The 15,332-nt window shown below is 34.8% G+C and overlaps 1 protein-coding gene across 1 annotated transcript in view; it reads left to right on the forward strand.

The window, feature by feature from the left end:
* SCN3A (sodium voltage-gated channel alpha subunit 3) overlaps positions 1 to 15,332 on the forward strand; it is a 154,654-nt gene that overhangs the window by 31,903 nt on the left and 107,419 nt on the right. The window contains 3 exon segments of the mRNA XM_043992506.1: positions 2,666 to 2,847; positions 9,702 to 10,018; positions 14,315 to 14,433. Of these exon segments, the coding sequence (XP_043848441.1) occupies positions 9,752 to 10,018; positions 14,315 to 14,433 (386 nt within the window). The 5' untranslated portion in view covers positions 2,666 to 2,847; positions 9,702 to 9,751.

Below are 15,332 nucleotides of genomic sequence, written 5' to 3' on the forward strand. Positions count from 1 at the left end.
TCTGTCTCTGACTTTGTATGTCTCTCCATCTTTGTCTATCTATCTCTGTCTTTGATAATCAGGACATTGATCCAGCAGTAGTCCTACAGTACATCTGTTCTTAGCTTTTCAAAGATCACTGATAAGTAAGCTCAGGATTTACACCAGTCAGTTCTTTCAGTACCTTACAATGTAGTTTGCTCAGGTTTGGTGACAAACCCATTGAGGAAGTTAGATAGTCTCTTAGTAATCTTTCACTTGTTTTGTTTTCATCTCCTTGTTAACCATTTTGATTCTGTCTTTCCCAGTCCAAAGTTTGCTTTCCTTGATAGGGGAAAGGAGAGGTAAGATGCAGAAGCAAAATAAGATGAGAATAGTTTTGCCTCCTTTCTGTCATTCATCACAATCATTCATCCCCCCGATGAGATCTCTAAATAATGGTTCTGCCCCTTCTTAGATCTTCTTTTTGTCCTGACTTAGATTTTAATGTCTATTTTGTCATCCTTAGTGTTATTGCCAGCCTCAGTCTATTTGGAGATTTTGTGCTTTTGACACCAATCTTAAAACGGAATGTCTTATCCACATCCTCAGTTTCTTGCCCTTATTTCCTCCTCTCCCCCTTTTATTTATATATCTTTCTATTCTATTATGTGTTGTCTGGCCCCAAGGAAGTTTCCTGTGAAAGGCTAAGCTGTGAACTACTCAGAGTTTGGGTGCAGGGAACACCAAAGGGTTTGGTGATGAGTCTGTGTCATAAAGTCAGTGACAGCAGCATCTAATATCCTGTGATCCATTCCAAAGTCTTTCAGGCATGTTTGTGTCAGAGGTTACAGAACTCTGATGATTAGACTTAAATGATCTCAAAACAAATACCCATATATCATGGAATTTTCTAGTATTCAAATAAGCATATTTACAAAAATAATATTGTAAAGCAGCCATCATTTTAACTCCTTTTGTGATGTAGTATAGGTCACTGATAAATCCCTTAGTCCTCATTCTGCATCTGAGAGACCAAAGACTTCTACAGTTTGACTCAAATGTAGCCTTCTCTCCTTTGATTAAAAAGGGTGAGGAGGAGATTCCCTTCAGGTGGAGAATAGAGAGAGAAGTACCTCTAGCCACAAAGTGAACAACTATTAATACAGATCAGTGCATTTTCAGTAAGATTTGTCACAGTGTTGCCAGTCAACCTTTTCATCTTCAGACTTGGCCATTGAAGAGAGAAAACATTGGCCCATGAATTAGATTTCAGCCCATAACGTGAACAAACTGAGAAGCACAAGTTACTTAGCTGGGCCTTTTGGAACCTGTGACATTGTAGAAGAGAAGAACAGACAAGTGACTAGTTATTGAAAGAAATATTGTTCCTGGCTTACAAGTTAGGATTTTGAAATATACTATTGTATTTCAGTTAACTTTAGTTGGCATTAAGAAATCTTGTACCAAGATCAAGTAGTTTAACATCTTGATCATAAAATTAACTATTCTATTAGCTAAATATTTTTATAATTTTTATGCAATCCTTTATATCTTTCCCCCTAAATATTATGTCATTCTGTATGGCTAAATTTTAAACAAAATGATAAAGAAAGCCAATGAGAATTTAAGCATTTTCAGAAAAATATCATCTCTTGATTTGGACCAAATTTGCCAACAGTTTGGCACCTGCTCTGCCCTTTATGGTTGTAGGAGCTTCCTGGTCAGTGAAAGGGGAAATGATGTACCTGGAATCTCCAACCCAGGATGTGTCAGAGCAAAGGAATGACTCGAATCCAAGTCCTCTTCACTCCAATGTCAACTTTTTTCCAACTGCCATTTCAAGACAGAGTTTTATTAATGTACATTCTATAGCTATTTATAATTTTCTATCATTTTCATAATTAAATGACATTATTATTTTTAAAACCTTCCTTTATATATTTATATTTACTAAAATGTGTTTATTATATTTTAATTTGAAGTTATAGATTATTATACCTAGAATAAAAATGCCCACTGTGGAATTATTCACCATTCATTTCAGTTCTAGGGGCAACATTGGATAGAATGCTTGGCCTGGAATCAGGAAGACTCATCTTGCTGAGTTTAAATCTGACCTCAGACACTTACTAACTCTGTGACCCTGGGCAAGTCATTTAACCCTTTTTAGTAGTTTCCTCATCTGTAAAATGAGCTGGGAAAGGAAATGGCAAACCACTCCAGTGTCTTTGCCAAGAAAACCCTAAATGGGGTCATGAAGACTCAGACAAGCTGAAAAATGACTGAACAACATTAAAGATGCATAAAAAGCCATAATTATTACTTACAGTTGTCCTTGACAGAGTGTCCAAAGGTTGGTAAAGTTAGGTTATAGAGAGCCAGAGTTCAATGTTCTCACCATTCACCCAAAATTGCTTTAGTTTTACTCCCAGAAACTGTTGGATTAGGCATGTCTGCTTTATCCTGCTCATTCAATAAAATACCTTAAGTTAAGAGCTGGAAAAAGGGAATGGAGATGGTTTCCCACTCTAACCACATACTGGGTAGCCACTCTTTGGGCATAGAGGATTTTGAGGAAGAGGAAGAAATGAAAAAAGGAAAGGAGGGGGAAGGGGAAACAGATAAAAAGGGAAAGAATTAGGATGAATGAATGTTATTGTGGGTTTAGATGAACATGATTGGGTTTTGTTTTTTTTTTGCACAGATCATGGGTCAAGAAACATGAAACAGAAACCAAATCCCTGTTGTTCAGAGCTCAAGATACCTTCTAAGCACTGCAGTGCAATATACTAGTGGAAAAATATACTGTGAGAATAAATGAGCTCATCAAAAAGGAAAAAAACAAACAAACAGCTTTTTAGAAGAAAGTTGCTGTTTAAATCTAAGGTACTCTGTTATTGTGGACAGTTTATGAATATGAAAAAATAGATTCAAATTTGGATTCTTTAATTCATAAAATCAACTGTGCCCCAATTTTTAAAATGTCGGAATGTTCCTCTTTCTCTTCCTTAGTCTCTGAGCCTCAGTTTGAGGAATGGAGTATTGTCAGGAAGAGAGACACTCATACAACTTTTTTTTTCTTTAAAAGATGCTGATTATGTGTACTTATTTAAACAAAACAGGTTTGTATTTGGTAAATTAATTCACAGCTCATCTGGCAGCAGAGAGAGAAGGATTTCTAAATCTCCAGTGAGTGGTTAGTTATGACATGGCCTGGCTAAGACTAGAGGCCTGTCAGATCTTGTTTGGAAAGACCTTGAAGCTCTCTCCTCTTCTGAATGATGCACTTTAGAGGCTCCAGGGGATGGAGAAAGGCAAGGTTTGCCAAATTCTCCTCTTCTTTTTTCACTCATGGTAGAAGGGAGAATATAAACAGATACAGAGTCCAGGATTAGTCCTTTTTACAGGGTTTTGGTTTTTTTGGCTAGTCAAAGGCTATTCAAAATGTCCCATGCTAAGTTTGTCTTGAAATGACTGGATCATAAAGAGACATAAGTTAATCATTTTTCAATATTCATTATGACAGAGGTCAGAGAGAACTTTAATAGATTCAATCTATACATACTCCTTGGCATTTAATCAACAGCTGCAGCATCTTTTCTTACCAAAGCATTTACTTACTGCAGTAGAACTGATTGATTTGAATTCTTCCTCTCTCCCTTCCTTGATAGTAGGTGATGACAAATTATGAAGTGGTCAAAAGGAGAAAAAAAAAACAGGAGAAAAAACAAAAAGAAAGTGAAGCAGGGGGTACAATAATCCAATTAGCTATTTCTTGAATGAATGTGAGTTAATTCAGTTTACAAAGACAATTCTTTTATGAGGGATACTAGCCCAGGATTGAAATTTTTCTTTGATAATCGCCTATCACATAGACAATAATTTATATGCACCTTTTGTACATATGCTTAGCTTTATTTATTTTTGCATTTTTAAAGTTTTAGAAATCCCATGAAGATGTAAACTCTGAGTCAAGACTTATTATTATTGTATTTTCAGTTTAAATCCACATATATTTAATTCATGCTTAGTATGTGCAGAGGACTCTTCTAGGTTCAAAGGAAAATACCAGGTTCAGATAATACCCTAACTTACAGTCTAGTATGGGAAAATACAACATGCATAAAGATTTTTAAAATTATATTGGGGGGCGGGTAGGTGGCGCAGTGGATAAAGCACCGGCCTTGGATTCAGGAGTACCTGAGTTCAAATCCGGCCTCAGACACTTGACACTTACTAGCTGTGTGACCCTGGGCAAGTCACTTAACCCCCATTGCCCTGCAAAAAAAAAAATTATATTGACAGATATAGTAAGAAAAAATGCTTACTTTTTAAACCTCTATAATTCCTAGTGTTTGTTCTATACACAAAGAACACATACAGGTTTGTTGACTGATATATTAACAAAATACATAGTAATTTCAAATCCATTTAGCTATTTTAAAAAAGAAACTTGCTCCTCAATGTGTGGTACAATAAAATGAAGGCTGGCCTGGGATTTAGGCCATCTGGCTTTGCCACTAACTAGCCATATTACTTGGAATAACTTCCATCACCTATATGGGCCTTATCTGTAAAACAAGATAGATGGACCAGATGATTCCTAATCTGTTTCTTAGCTCTTAATCCTTATGATATCCAACCATAGACCTAGGACTTCTGTTCCACAACATTTATACCTTAACATTTACTGAGTGCTGACTATATCTCTGTGTTAGGCACAAAGAAGGGAGGAGAGAGGGAGAGGGATCCTTAGAAAACAAGCATATTCCTTTACTCAAGGCATTTAAAATATAGTAGGAGAAAAAGACAAGTATAAATATGAATATGATAAAAAGCAGAATATTAAAATAAGTGAGGGATATAAATAGAGTCCTATGGAAAATTACATTTAGGCAGTTAATTTGGAGCTAGCCCTTGGCTCACTATTTGTCTTGGGATATAATAGATAGGACCATGGGAAAAAACATGTTTAGGAGCAAAGGATTTAGAGCTAAAAGAGGCCTTTAGTGATCATTTTGTATAGTTCTCATTTGATAAACAGGGAAACTAAAGACTAGGGAAATTAACTGATTTGTCCAAGGTCAACCAGATATTTAGCAGTAGGAACTGGAACCCAAGTTCTCTGACTCTAGATCTAGAGTGTGTGTAAACCACACACTAAGTTTAAGTTCCCCCTCCTCCGGGTTTTCCCTCTTATCTATGCACGATCCTGGCCAAGCTTCCATTCTTGGAGATGGCAGATTTACGGTCGCCCGACATAACTTTGTTTCCATGGGAACAGGCCAGAACTAATCGATTTTGTCTGTAAAAATAATAATAAAAATACCCACGTGGAAAGAGAATATTGACTCTAACACATAATAGACAGATTGCATCCACTAGATTTGTGCATTTCTATATGGTCTGTCGGGAAGAGCTCTTTCAGGTCCTGTTGTCAAGGGGAGGAGGGGTTCCCTACCTTTCACTTCAGCAATGTGTAAAATATCCAAGACTGTATTTTGTCAGATTCAAAATTGGTCTAACATTGATTAAGCAAATACACTTGTTTCTATTAGCATAATAATTTAATTTTCATTAAAATGATGCAAAGCATTGTGCTATTTAACTTACACTATGATCTCACAGTGCCATCTAAGAATGGCAAATTGAAAGGAGACATAAAACCCATCTTGCAGTGGTTATCAGCATACAGCACAGATGCTTTTGTAATGACAAATCAGAGTCTTGGTACAGTACAAAATGTCAACTATAGCCAGGAAAGGCAGGCAAAAATAGAATGTACTGAGGATCTTCCATCAAAACCTGTCTCATTTTCAGTCTGTAGTGATACATCAAAGACCCTGAAAGACTCAGATGAAATCCTCATATCCAATGAATGTAAGGTACTTAATTGAAATGAAATGTTAAACAAGAATATTAAACTCAAACTATACTTCTGCTGAGCACCTAGATAGCACCAGGCCTGGAGTCAGGAAGACCTGAGTTCAAATCCAGTATCAGGCACTTCCTAGATGTGTCCTGGGCAAGGCACTAAACCCTGTTTGCCTCAGTTTCCTCATCTGTAAAATAAACTAGAGAAGGACATGGCAAACCACTCCAGTATCTCTGTCATGGAAACCCTAAATGGGATCATAAAGAGTTGGACGTGACTGAAACAACAACAACAACAACAAATTTCTGATAGCAAAATCAACCTCATGAAGGTATAGTGGTGAGCTAAAGGATAATAGTGTTTATCCAATAATAGTAATACACTTGATGAGCCCTAAGATGGAATATATAATGGTGCTTTTAAACGTCTTTTAAATATTTAATATTTAAATATAAATGTGTTTTATAAATACATGTTATAGATTCTCACAAAATATTCTTCAATGGGCTTACTTAAAATATTATATACAATATATATGCCCCATTCATCTCCTCTGAGAGTATCTTTCAGCTTCTTTTGATGGCGTAATTGAAGTTACTAAGAGCTAAATTATTAGATTATGTAATTATGATCTCCAGTGGGTCAGGTACCATGTCTTATTTCATATTTTTACTTCACCCAATGCCAAGAACAGTGCTTAATATACCTTGAAACTGAAATTAGACAGAAAAGTATATCAAAGTCACTACATTTAATAAATTACAATGCATATATGTTCATTTATAAATGGATTAAATACATATGCATATGGATTTTTATATATGTATGTTTGTGTGTTATCATATCATGGCATCAAACAAAACAATTTTTATAAGTCTTAAGTTTCTCCAAGGAGAAAAGTAAATGAAAATAGAGATTTAACAAAATATCTAGGTATAGTTTTCAAATTTTGTTGTTCAATTGTTTCAGTAGTGTCCAACTTTTCATGATCCTCTATTTAGAGATTTCTTGGCAAAGATACTGGAGCAGTTTGCCATTTCCTATTCCAGCTCATTTTCCAGATGAGGAACTGAGGCAAACAGGATTAAGTGACTTGCTCTGGGTCACATAGCTAGGAAGTGTCTGAGGCCAGATTTGAACTTAGGAAGATGACCTTTCCTAATACCAGACCCCACACTCTATACACTGTGCCACCTAGATGTCATCATATTTCTTGATGCCACATTAATGAACCCAACACGAGTAAAATTTCTGCATTGAACCCTAGAATTCAAAAGAATTTGCTATCAGGCAAAATCCTGAAAAGCGAAAATACTTTATGGTTACTTCAAAATGAACAACGAGAAGATACAAAATCACCAGCTGGTTACTGATTTTAAAAGAATTTTCTTAGACTTTCACATTGTGTGTGTGTCCTATTTAATTTCCATGTCTTAACAATCATTTAGTTGTTCCGGGAAAATTGCTGCATCTTCTTGTGGGGAGTCTGTCCATTCACTTTTACAAACTGACTGTTTTTTGGTCCTGGATGTGCAAAGTTCCAATCCAGTGGGCTGAGCAGCTGCCAAGTATTCTGTGTGTCCACTATGGGTTAATAATTAACATACCGAGATCTAGTCCAACAAGGAAAGTACAAGGTGTGGATGAGCCAGACTATTATTTAGGTCACCCAATGCCAAAAATGCACCCACCAAATGTGGTATCAAAAACATGCATCTATGAATAACTTTTTTATAATGCTAGGTGGTGTAGTGGACAGAATGCTAGGCCTGGAGTCAGGAAGACTTGAGTTCAAATCTGACTTCAGACACTATCTGTGTCACCATGGGCAAGTCACTTAACCTCTATTTGCCTCAGTTTCCTTAACTATAAAAGGATAATAATAGCCCCTATCTCCCAGGGTCATTGTGAGGATCAAATGAGATAATAACTGGAAAGTGCTTATTAACACAGTATCTGGACCATAATAAGTGGTATAGAAATGTTAGCTAATATTATTGTTGTTGTTGTTTTCCATTGAATGTATGAATAACAATAGGAATTATGTTCATCATGTAAGTTTTACAATGCAAATGATACTTTGAAAATTACAAACCTTTGTGTCAATCTCTCTATAAAAAGAGCCTTAAAGGAAACAGGTTTTTCTATATCAAATTCTCAAACCCCACAAAACTGGCTAGGTGCAATGACACATATGGCTACTTATAAAAACGAACACAAATAACCCAGATTCTTAGATGTGATCAAGAAGGTAAAGGTACATTTCCATGCTAATCAAGTAGCCTGGGTGGCACATGAGGCATAAGTCTATTCTCTATTAATCACTGAGAGCTTTCCAAATTGGATCCTTATTTTATGAATATTCTAGGAGATCCTGGTTCAGTGAAGAATGATATTTATTGTGAAGGATTATTGTGAATGAATATTCTAGGAGATCCTGGCTCAGTACTCTTGTCAGAGTACTTTTGCATATATTTTCTCATTAGATCCTTACAAAAGCCTATGATCTAGGAGGGGAAACTATTATAATATGTATTTTAAATATAAGGAAACAAAGGTTCAAATTTTGCTAGGTCTTAGCTAAGGTCACATAGCTAGATAGTCATGACCTGGTATTAGATCACCCAATTAAAGTATAGAGACTTCTTGAAATGTGCTGATCATCTCCAAACTTTGTTTTAGTTTCTGGTACTAAAAATTCTCCCTAATCAAATATAGGAAAGCCATGTGTATACAGCACAACTGACAATTTGGTTCTGCTACGTGTCAATTTGGTTTGAATGCTAAAGTGACTGAAAAATACATTCATTTTATGAATGCTGTGCCTAAGGCATGTTGCAGAGAAAGAATAAAGATGTGCTAAATTCTTGATTGGCTTTTGAATGGTCTAGACCAGTAGTCATCAAACTCTTCTCCTTCATCAGCCATTATGCTAAGACAGAAGTTTCTATTTTAATCACAGAAAAAAAAATTCCTTATCAGAATTGATGTAATATATGGTATTATTTTTGACTTGGTGATATCTGGTTTTTAGTAAAAATTATACATGAAACATATATACTCAGGGCAGAAACTAAAGACAGTGACAATGTAAATCTTAAAAGAAACCAGATTACTGACCCTTGACCTCTCTTAGAGAAATATTGATCTCAATACAGGCTTAATCAACTCAGTGAGTGAAGTCACCCTTATAATCTAAATTTCACCTGTTTTCCTTCATATAGGGAACTATTGATCAGTGGGGGGAAATAATAATGATAGTAGTAATAATAATAGCTCATATTTACATAGCAAGTCAGAGGAGTTAGAGCTAGAAGAGATTTCAGAACTTATTGAATCAAACTCTTTTATTGTACAGATGCAGAAACTGAGTCTCTAAAAGGTGAAAGGACTTGCCCAAAGAAATGCAGGGAAAATAAGCAGTAGAGCTGGGACTGGGAACCAGTTTGATTCCAAATCTTGAACACTCTGGGCTATACACATGGTCTAATGTGACCAGAAAGTGAAAAACAGGGGACAAAGGGGGAGATATAGGGTCGACAAAAATCAAGAATTGGCTCTATTTGCAAGGCTTGTGAACACATATCCTTTACCAGAAGTAAATAACCATATTTCTGTGTTTTTTGGCTCAAAAGCCAAGAACAGATGTCTTGGTTTATGGGGAATCAGATTGAACAGTAATAATGTTTACAAGTTAAAATTGTGGCACAGCACTAAATGCTCTACTTAATGTTTATATCGACTATTTTTTTATTTACTGGCAAAACCAGATGAAGCATTAAATACCATCTTGGTTGATTTTTTCCCTCCCCTTTTCATTACTTTTCTCCTAACTGTTATCTATTTTCCCTTTTTATCCCCGTAGGAGATTCTTATGCGAGAGGCTAAACGAAATTAAATTTGCAGGATGAAAAGATGGCACAAGCACTGCTGGTACCCCCAGGACCTGACAGCTTCCGCTATTTTACTAGAGAATCTCTCGCTGCTATTGAAAAACGCTCTGCAGAAGAGAAAGCTAAGAAGGCCAAAAGAGAAGTCAAAGAGGACGATGATGAAAACAAACCAAAGCCAAATAGTGACTTGGAAGCAGGAAAATCCCTCCCATTTATTTATGGAGACATTCCACCCGGAATGGTGTCAGAGCCCTTGGAGGACCTGGATCCATACTATATCAATAAAAAAGTGAGTCTTGGGAAGGTTATCTTTACCTTGCCTGCATACTGCCTATAGCCTTCACTTTCATTGAGTACTTATTATATTCCTACATTTCTTAGCTTTGCAAATGCACCAGAAGCATTTTTCTTAAGTTAAAGACTACATTATAAGCAATGGAACATACATCAGAAGATTCTGGAAGCAAAGTATAATGAGAATATTAATTTGTATGAAATGCATTATGAGTCAATTATTTTATTAAAATACGAGCTATAGACAGGTATAAAATTCTCCCAAATGTATTGATTTGTCTATATCTTTAGGAATTAATAGAATTTAAGTAAGTGGTTAAATTAAGGTTCATATCAGTGGAAACAGCAAAATGCATTTATTGGTATACTTACTAAATTAACCTTGAAATACTTAAGTAACTCATGAGCTGTTAGTGTTAATCATTTGTCCAGAAATATGTTTCCCATTTTAGAGTTTGAATTGTTTTTTTAATGATTTCTTTGCAGTAGAAAACTACTTAACATTATATTGGAAAGTCCACAATTTACACTTTCCTATATGAAAACTGGATGAATTTGGACTTAATTTTTCTCAAAGTTTTTTTTTAACCTAGGATATATATTAAAATGCCTGTAATCACCCTAAGACAAAATGTGACTGGTCAGTCTCTAATATCACTTTAAAGGAAAATGTCAAGGAAAAATAAACTAGAAAACCAATTTTTTCCCTAAGGACTCTACACTTTGTCTAAGCAATAATTATTTTTCTATTTATATAATGCCAAAACAACCACATAATTTATTAAAATAGTCTATTAAAAGAAGAAAAAAATCAAAGTAGCAGTTTGGCATTTTGTCAGAAAAATAAATAAAATCATTAATTTTTTCACTTTGAAATATTCTGACATTATTCAAATGTAATTTATATTTTACATGTATTTTCATAAGCATAAAGATAAATCTGGTCATAAAATGAAGACAAAAGAATAATTACAATGTACTGTCAAAGGTCTGACCCTTGAATACCTGAAAAATAATGGCAGCCATCCTGTTTTCAACATTTATAATAGAGGAAACTATGTATATAATTTAACTTTATAAGATTTAAATGACTAAAATATGTAAGAGTCACATATAAATAAGTGTATAGATATAGATGTGAGATATATGCCACTATTGGTACTCACACCTCATCACTGCATTCAGTAAGGTCTAACTCTATGATTGGAGTGCTGGCACCTGGAATGCTGAAGTGCATAGTAAAGAAGCTGGTGCCAACTGGTCCAATCTGGTCTACAATGAGTCTAAATTGGTTCAATCTGGTTTCAAAACAGTTTAGTCCAGGCCACTCCAATCACTGATACAACTGATTAGAGGGTTGAGGGGGGGGGAATCCTTCTAAAACCTACATTTAAAGAGGACTCCGAGGTCACCCCTTTACTCAACTCTATCATTGCCCCCAAGAAAACTCATCAGGAAACACCCTTGGAAGTTATGTCCGACTTTCTCCCAAACATTAAATTGCCATTCCCCTTAGAAGCTTTTGATTTAATCTCATGGAGGGGGAAGTGGTTCATAATACAGTTTTCAAGCATTTTCATTCTGTTTCTTCAGATCTTGAAAGATTTATACTCCTTGCATTGGGGAGGAGGAGAGGGGTAGTGTAGAAAATTGTTGCTTGGAGCACCGAGAAGTCACATGTCTTGACCATGTTCACATAGCCTGCATGTGTCAGAGAAAAGACTTAAACCTAGGTCTTAGTGATACCAAGGTTAGCACTCTTTTCTACCACACCAATCTCTCACTGTCTCCACTGTCTCCCAGTTATACTGGATGTTCTCCAGTTTTCATTAGAACTTGAGAAGTCATTCTCTCTACCTTCTCCCTTTCTTGCCATCTGAAAATGTCTAACATTATGAGCTAGTTAGGATAAAGCCCAAAAATCTACCTGGAAATTATCTGGAATGCTTTTTAAAAAAATGTAACAAACTTTTATTTCCTTTCATAGACCCAAGAGTTTGTTCATTTAAAGTCTTGGGTTCATAAAGTTTGGTCAACAAAAGGAACTTATAAAATTCTGCAAAAGTGTCACTGGCACATCAAATTCTATTCCATTGGTGGCTCAGTAGATATTGAAAAATAAAAAAGAATATTGAACATAAAGGGGCGGGGGTGGGTGGGTTTATGATTTATTCCTCCTTATCTTTTTCTTTCCTTTTTTGGGATAGTTAGGGGGTGTACAGGGTTTATTGTCTAAATCTCTTCTGATGTGGTAAATGACAACTAATTAGTACGTTAAATTATTTCTTAACAGTCATTTATATACTCACTCTAAACCCAATTTGATTAACAGTGAATTTTATATTCAAATGTTCTAATTAAAACCCAGAAAAACTAATTTAGATATTTGACTGTTAAAACTAAATTGTTAATACTATGATTTTTGGGAAATCATTTGGCAGATTCTCAATTATAGTATCCTTTAGAGTTTTCTTCTACTTAATAAAGTTAACAAATGCATCTTGATTAATCTTCACTATTGGAGAATAGTTTATTTACCCTTGTTACATAATTGTTCAAATTTGCCATGTGGAATTCATAGAGAACAATTTATTAGGCATTTTGCCAAAAAGTATGGTCTTAAAACAAGAGGACAATTAACAGAGAACTGTTTTCTCAGCCCATTGGATCTGCAATGTAAATATTTCTATTTTAATACTGCTTGTTGCCATAGAAAATGAATATATGGAACATAACACTAAGAATTTTTAGTTAAAAGGTAGAAATATTTTTTTTGTTTTTTTTTAGTGAGGCAATTGGGGTTAAGTGACTTGCCCAGGGTCACACAGCTAGTAAGTGTTAAGTGTCTGAGGCAGGATTTGAACTCAGGTACTCCTGACTCCAGGGCCGGTGCTCTATCCACTGCACCACCTAGCTGCCCCCAGAAATATATTTTTAAATCATCCTAAAGAAAGACTTAAGCAGATGGATGTGAATTTAAGGGGATTCTAATCTATTAGATCAAAATAGATGTGAAATAATGAAATATTGAAGAAAAACTGCAATTGAATATATATGTATGTTTGAATATGTATAAATGTGTACATTTATACTAAGGTTAGAGCATTGTTTTAAGTAAGTACTGTGGGTGAATAGGATACAGAATTCCAAATATCTCTGCCCTGGAAGACATTATAATTTATGTAGACAAAAATAAACATTTGAAATGATTTAAGAAAAAGTGTATGTATGTAGGTATGTATAGATGGATGGAATGAATGGATGGATGGAACACATATATTGAGTTCAGAGCAACTAAATACTCAGGGCGTGAATAGAACAGAATTTCAGTATCTCTGCCTGAAAGATATTATATTTAGTAGAATATATATATATATATATATGTATATGTATGTATATATATTTGAAATGATTTAAGAAAAATTACAAAGCTCCATATCAAAAAGTGCAAAATAATTTACCCCAAACTAATGCTCTAATGCCAAAGACACACGTGTAATGATTGTTTTTAACGTGGGAAAAATTTCCTGGAAGAAAAGCCTTTGTATTGGCAGAATTTAGCATAATCCCTTGCACCTAGTAGATGCTAAATTAATGTCTCTTTGATCAAATTAGATTACTTGCAGGTGAGTTTTGAATCAGTTTTTTTTTTTCAAGGAAATGATGATCAGGTAGTAGCAGACAGCCTGTGAAGACTATTATTTTTTCTTTTTCTTTCTTTTTTTTTTTTAGTGAGGCAATTAGGGTTAAGTGACTTGCCCAGGGTCACACAGCTAGTAAGTGTTAAGTGTCTGAGGCCAGATTTGAACTCAGGTACTCCTGAATTCAGGGTTGGTGCTCTATCCACGGCACCACCTAGCTGCCCTGTGAAGACTATTCTTAATGCAAGATATTGTCAAGTATATTGTAGGAAACTACTGTGAAAATGAGTATCACACCTAAGGCAGTGGAGAGGTACCTGGAGAGTGTGTGCAGAATATTACATAACAAATGAGAACTTCTAAGAACAGCAGTAAAAGATGCTAGATGGAAAAGATGATGATGCTAGATAGATAGATACATAGTAAAATGATAGAAAAAGTGTGGTCATGAGTTAAGGCTAAGGGAGAGATATTGATAATCTAAGGTTTGATCTATTAAATTGTTAAGTATTTGTAAATAAAGTTTCATGCTACTATGAAAGTATAAAATGGCTATTATAAATTGACTATAAATTTTTCTTAGGTATATTATGTATTTCTTCGATTGTTTATTATTATAATTGTTACATTTTCTCTTTTTTCTTTTTCAGACTTTTATAGTATTGAATAAAGGAAAGGCAATCTTTCGATTCAGTGCCACATCTGCCTTGTATATTTTAACTCCTCTCAACCCTGTTAGAAAAATTGCTATTAAGATTTTGGTACATTCATATCCTTTCAGAATGGTTGTTTTGAATTTCTGTTTCTAAAAATTTGGATTGTTTTAAAAGAAAAAATGCATTTATACATTAAATATGTAGAGTGCCCTTGAAATCAATGGCAATTTGTTGGTTTACTTTGTACTTGAACTCTGTTTTTCTGCTGTTGATACATAAAGATGTTGACTCCTGAGACTATTATTGAACCATTTTTCTAGGTATCCAAGTAAACAGTATTATTTTTCATTTTCCCTCAACTCACACATCCAATAAATTGCCAAATCTTATCTCATCTACTTCCACAACATATCTAGCATCCTTTCCTTTCTCTCTACCCATTGGGCTATAATCTTAGTTAGGTAGGATCACCTGCAATTAGGTCCTACCTGATCCCCATACCTCAAGGCTATCCCTTTTCCAATTCATCTTCTTTACAACTGCCAACGTGATTTTGTTTTTGTTTTTAAAACAGATATGACCATATGATCTAACATTCAATAAAAATCAGTGGCCCCCTTTTATCTCTAGAGTCAAATACAAACTTCTATGTTTGGCACTTAAAGCCCTTCACAAACTAACTCCACTCTAACTTTCCATATGTATTACATATTACTTCCCTTGACTCACTCTTTGGGCCAACGGAACTACATCTTCTGACTCTGTACCTTTGCACAGGATGGAGAGAGAGAGACAGACAGACAGACAAACATATATACATGTATACACATATGTAGGTAAAAATAATATACATATAAATATAAACATATATATACTATGTGTATATGTTCATATACTTATGTAGGCAGTGTCTATCACATATAGCTTATGCAATATCCATATGAGTTTATCTAAATGTGGTTCATGGGGAGGCTTAGGAATTTTTCTGACCCCTCTCCAAGGGAGACTTTTC

This window comes from Dromiciops gliroides, chromosome 3 (assembly GCF_019393635.1).
Source record: "Dromiciops gliroides isolate mDroGli1 chromosome 3, mDroGli1.pri, whole genome shotgun sequence".
Lineage (NCBI taxonomy): Eukaryota > Metazoa > Chordata > Mammalia > Microbiotheria > Microbiotheriidae > Dromiciops > Dromiciops gliroides.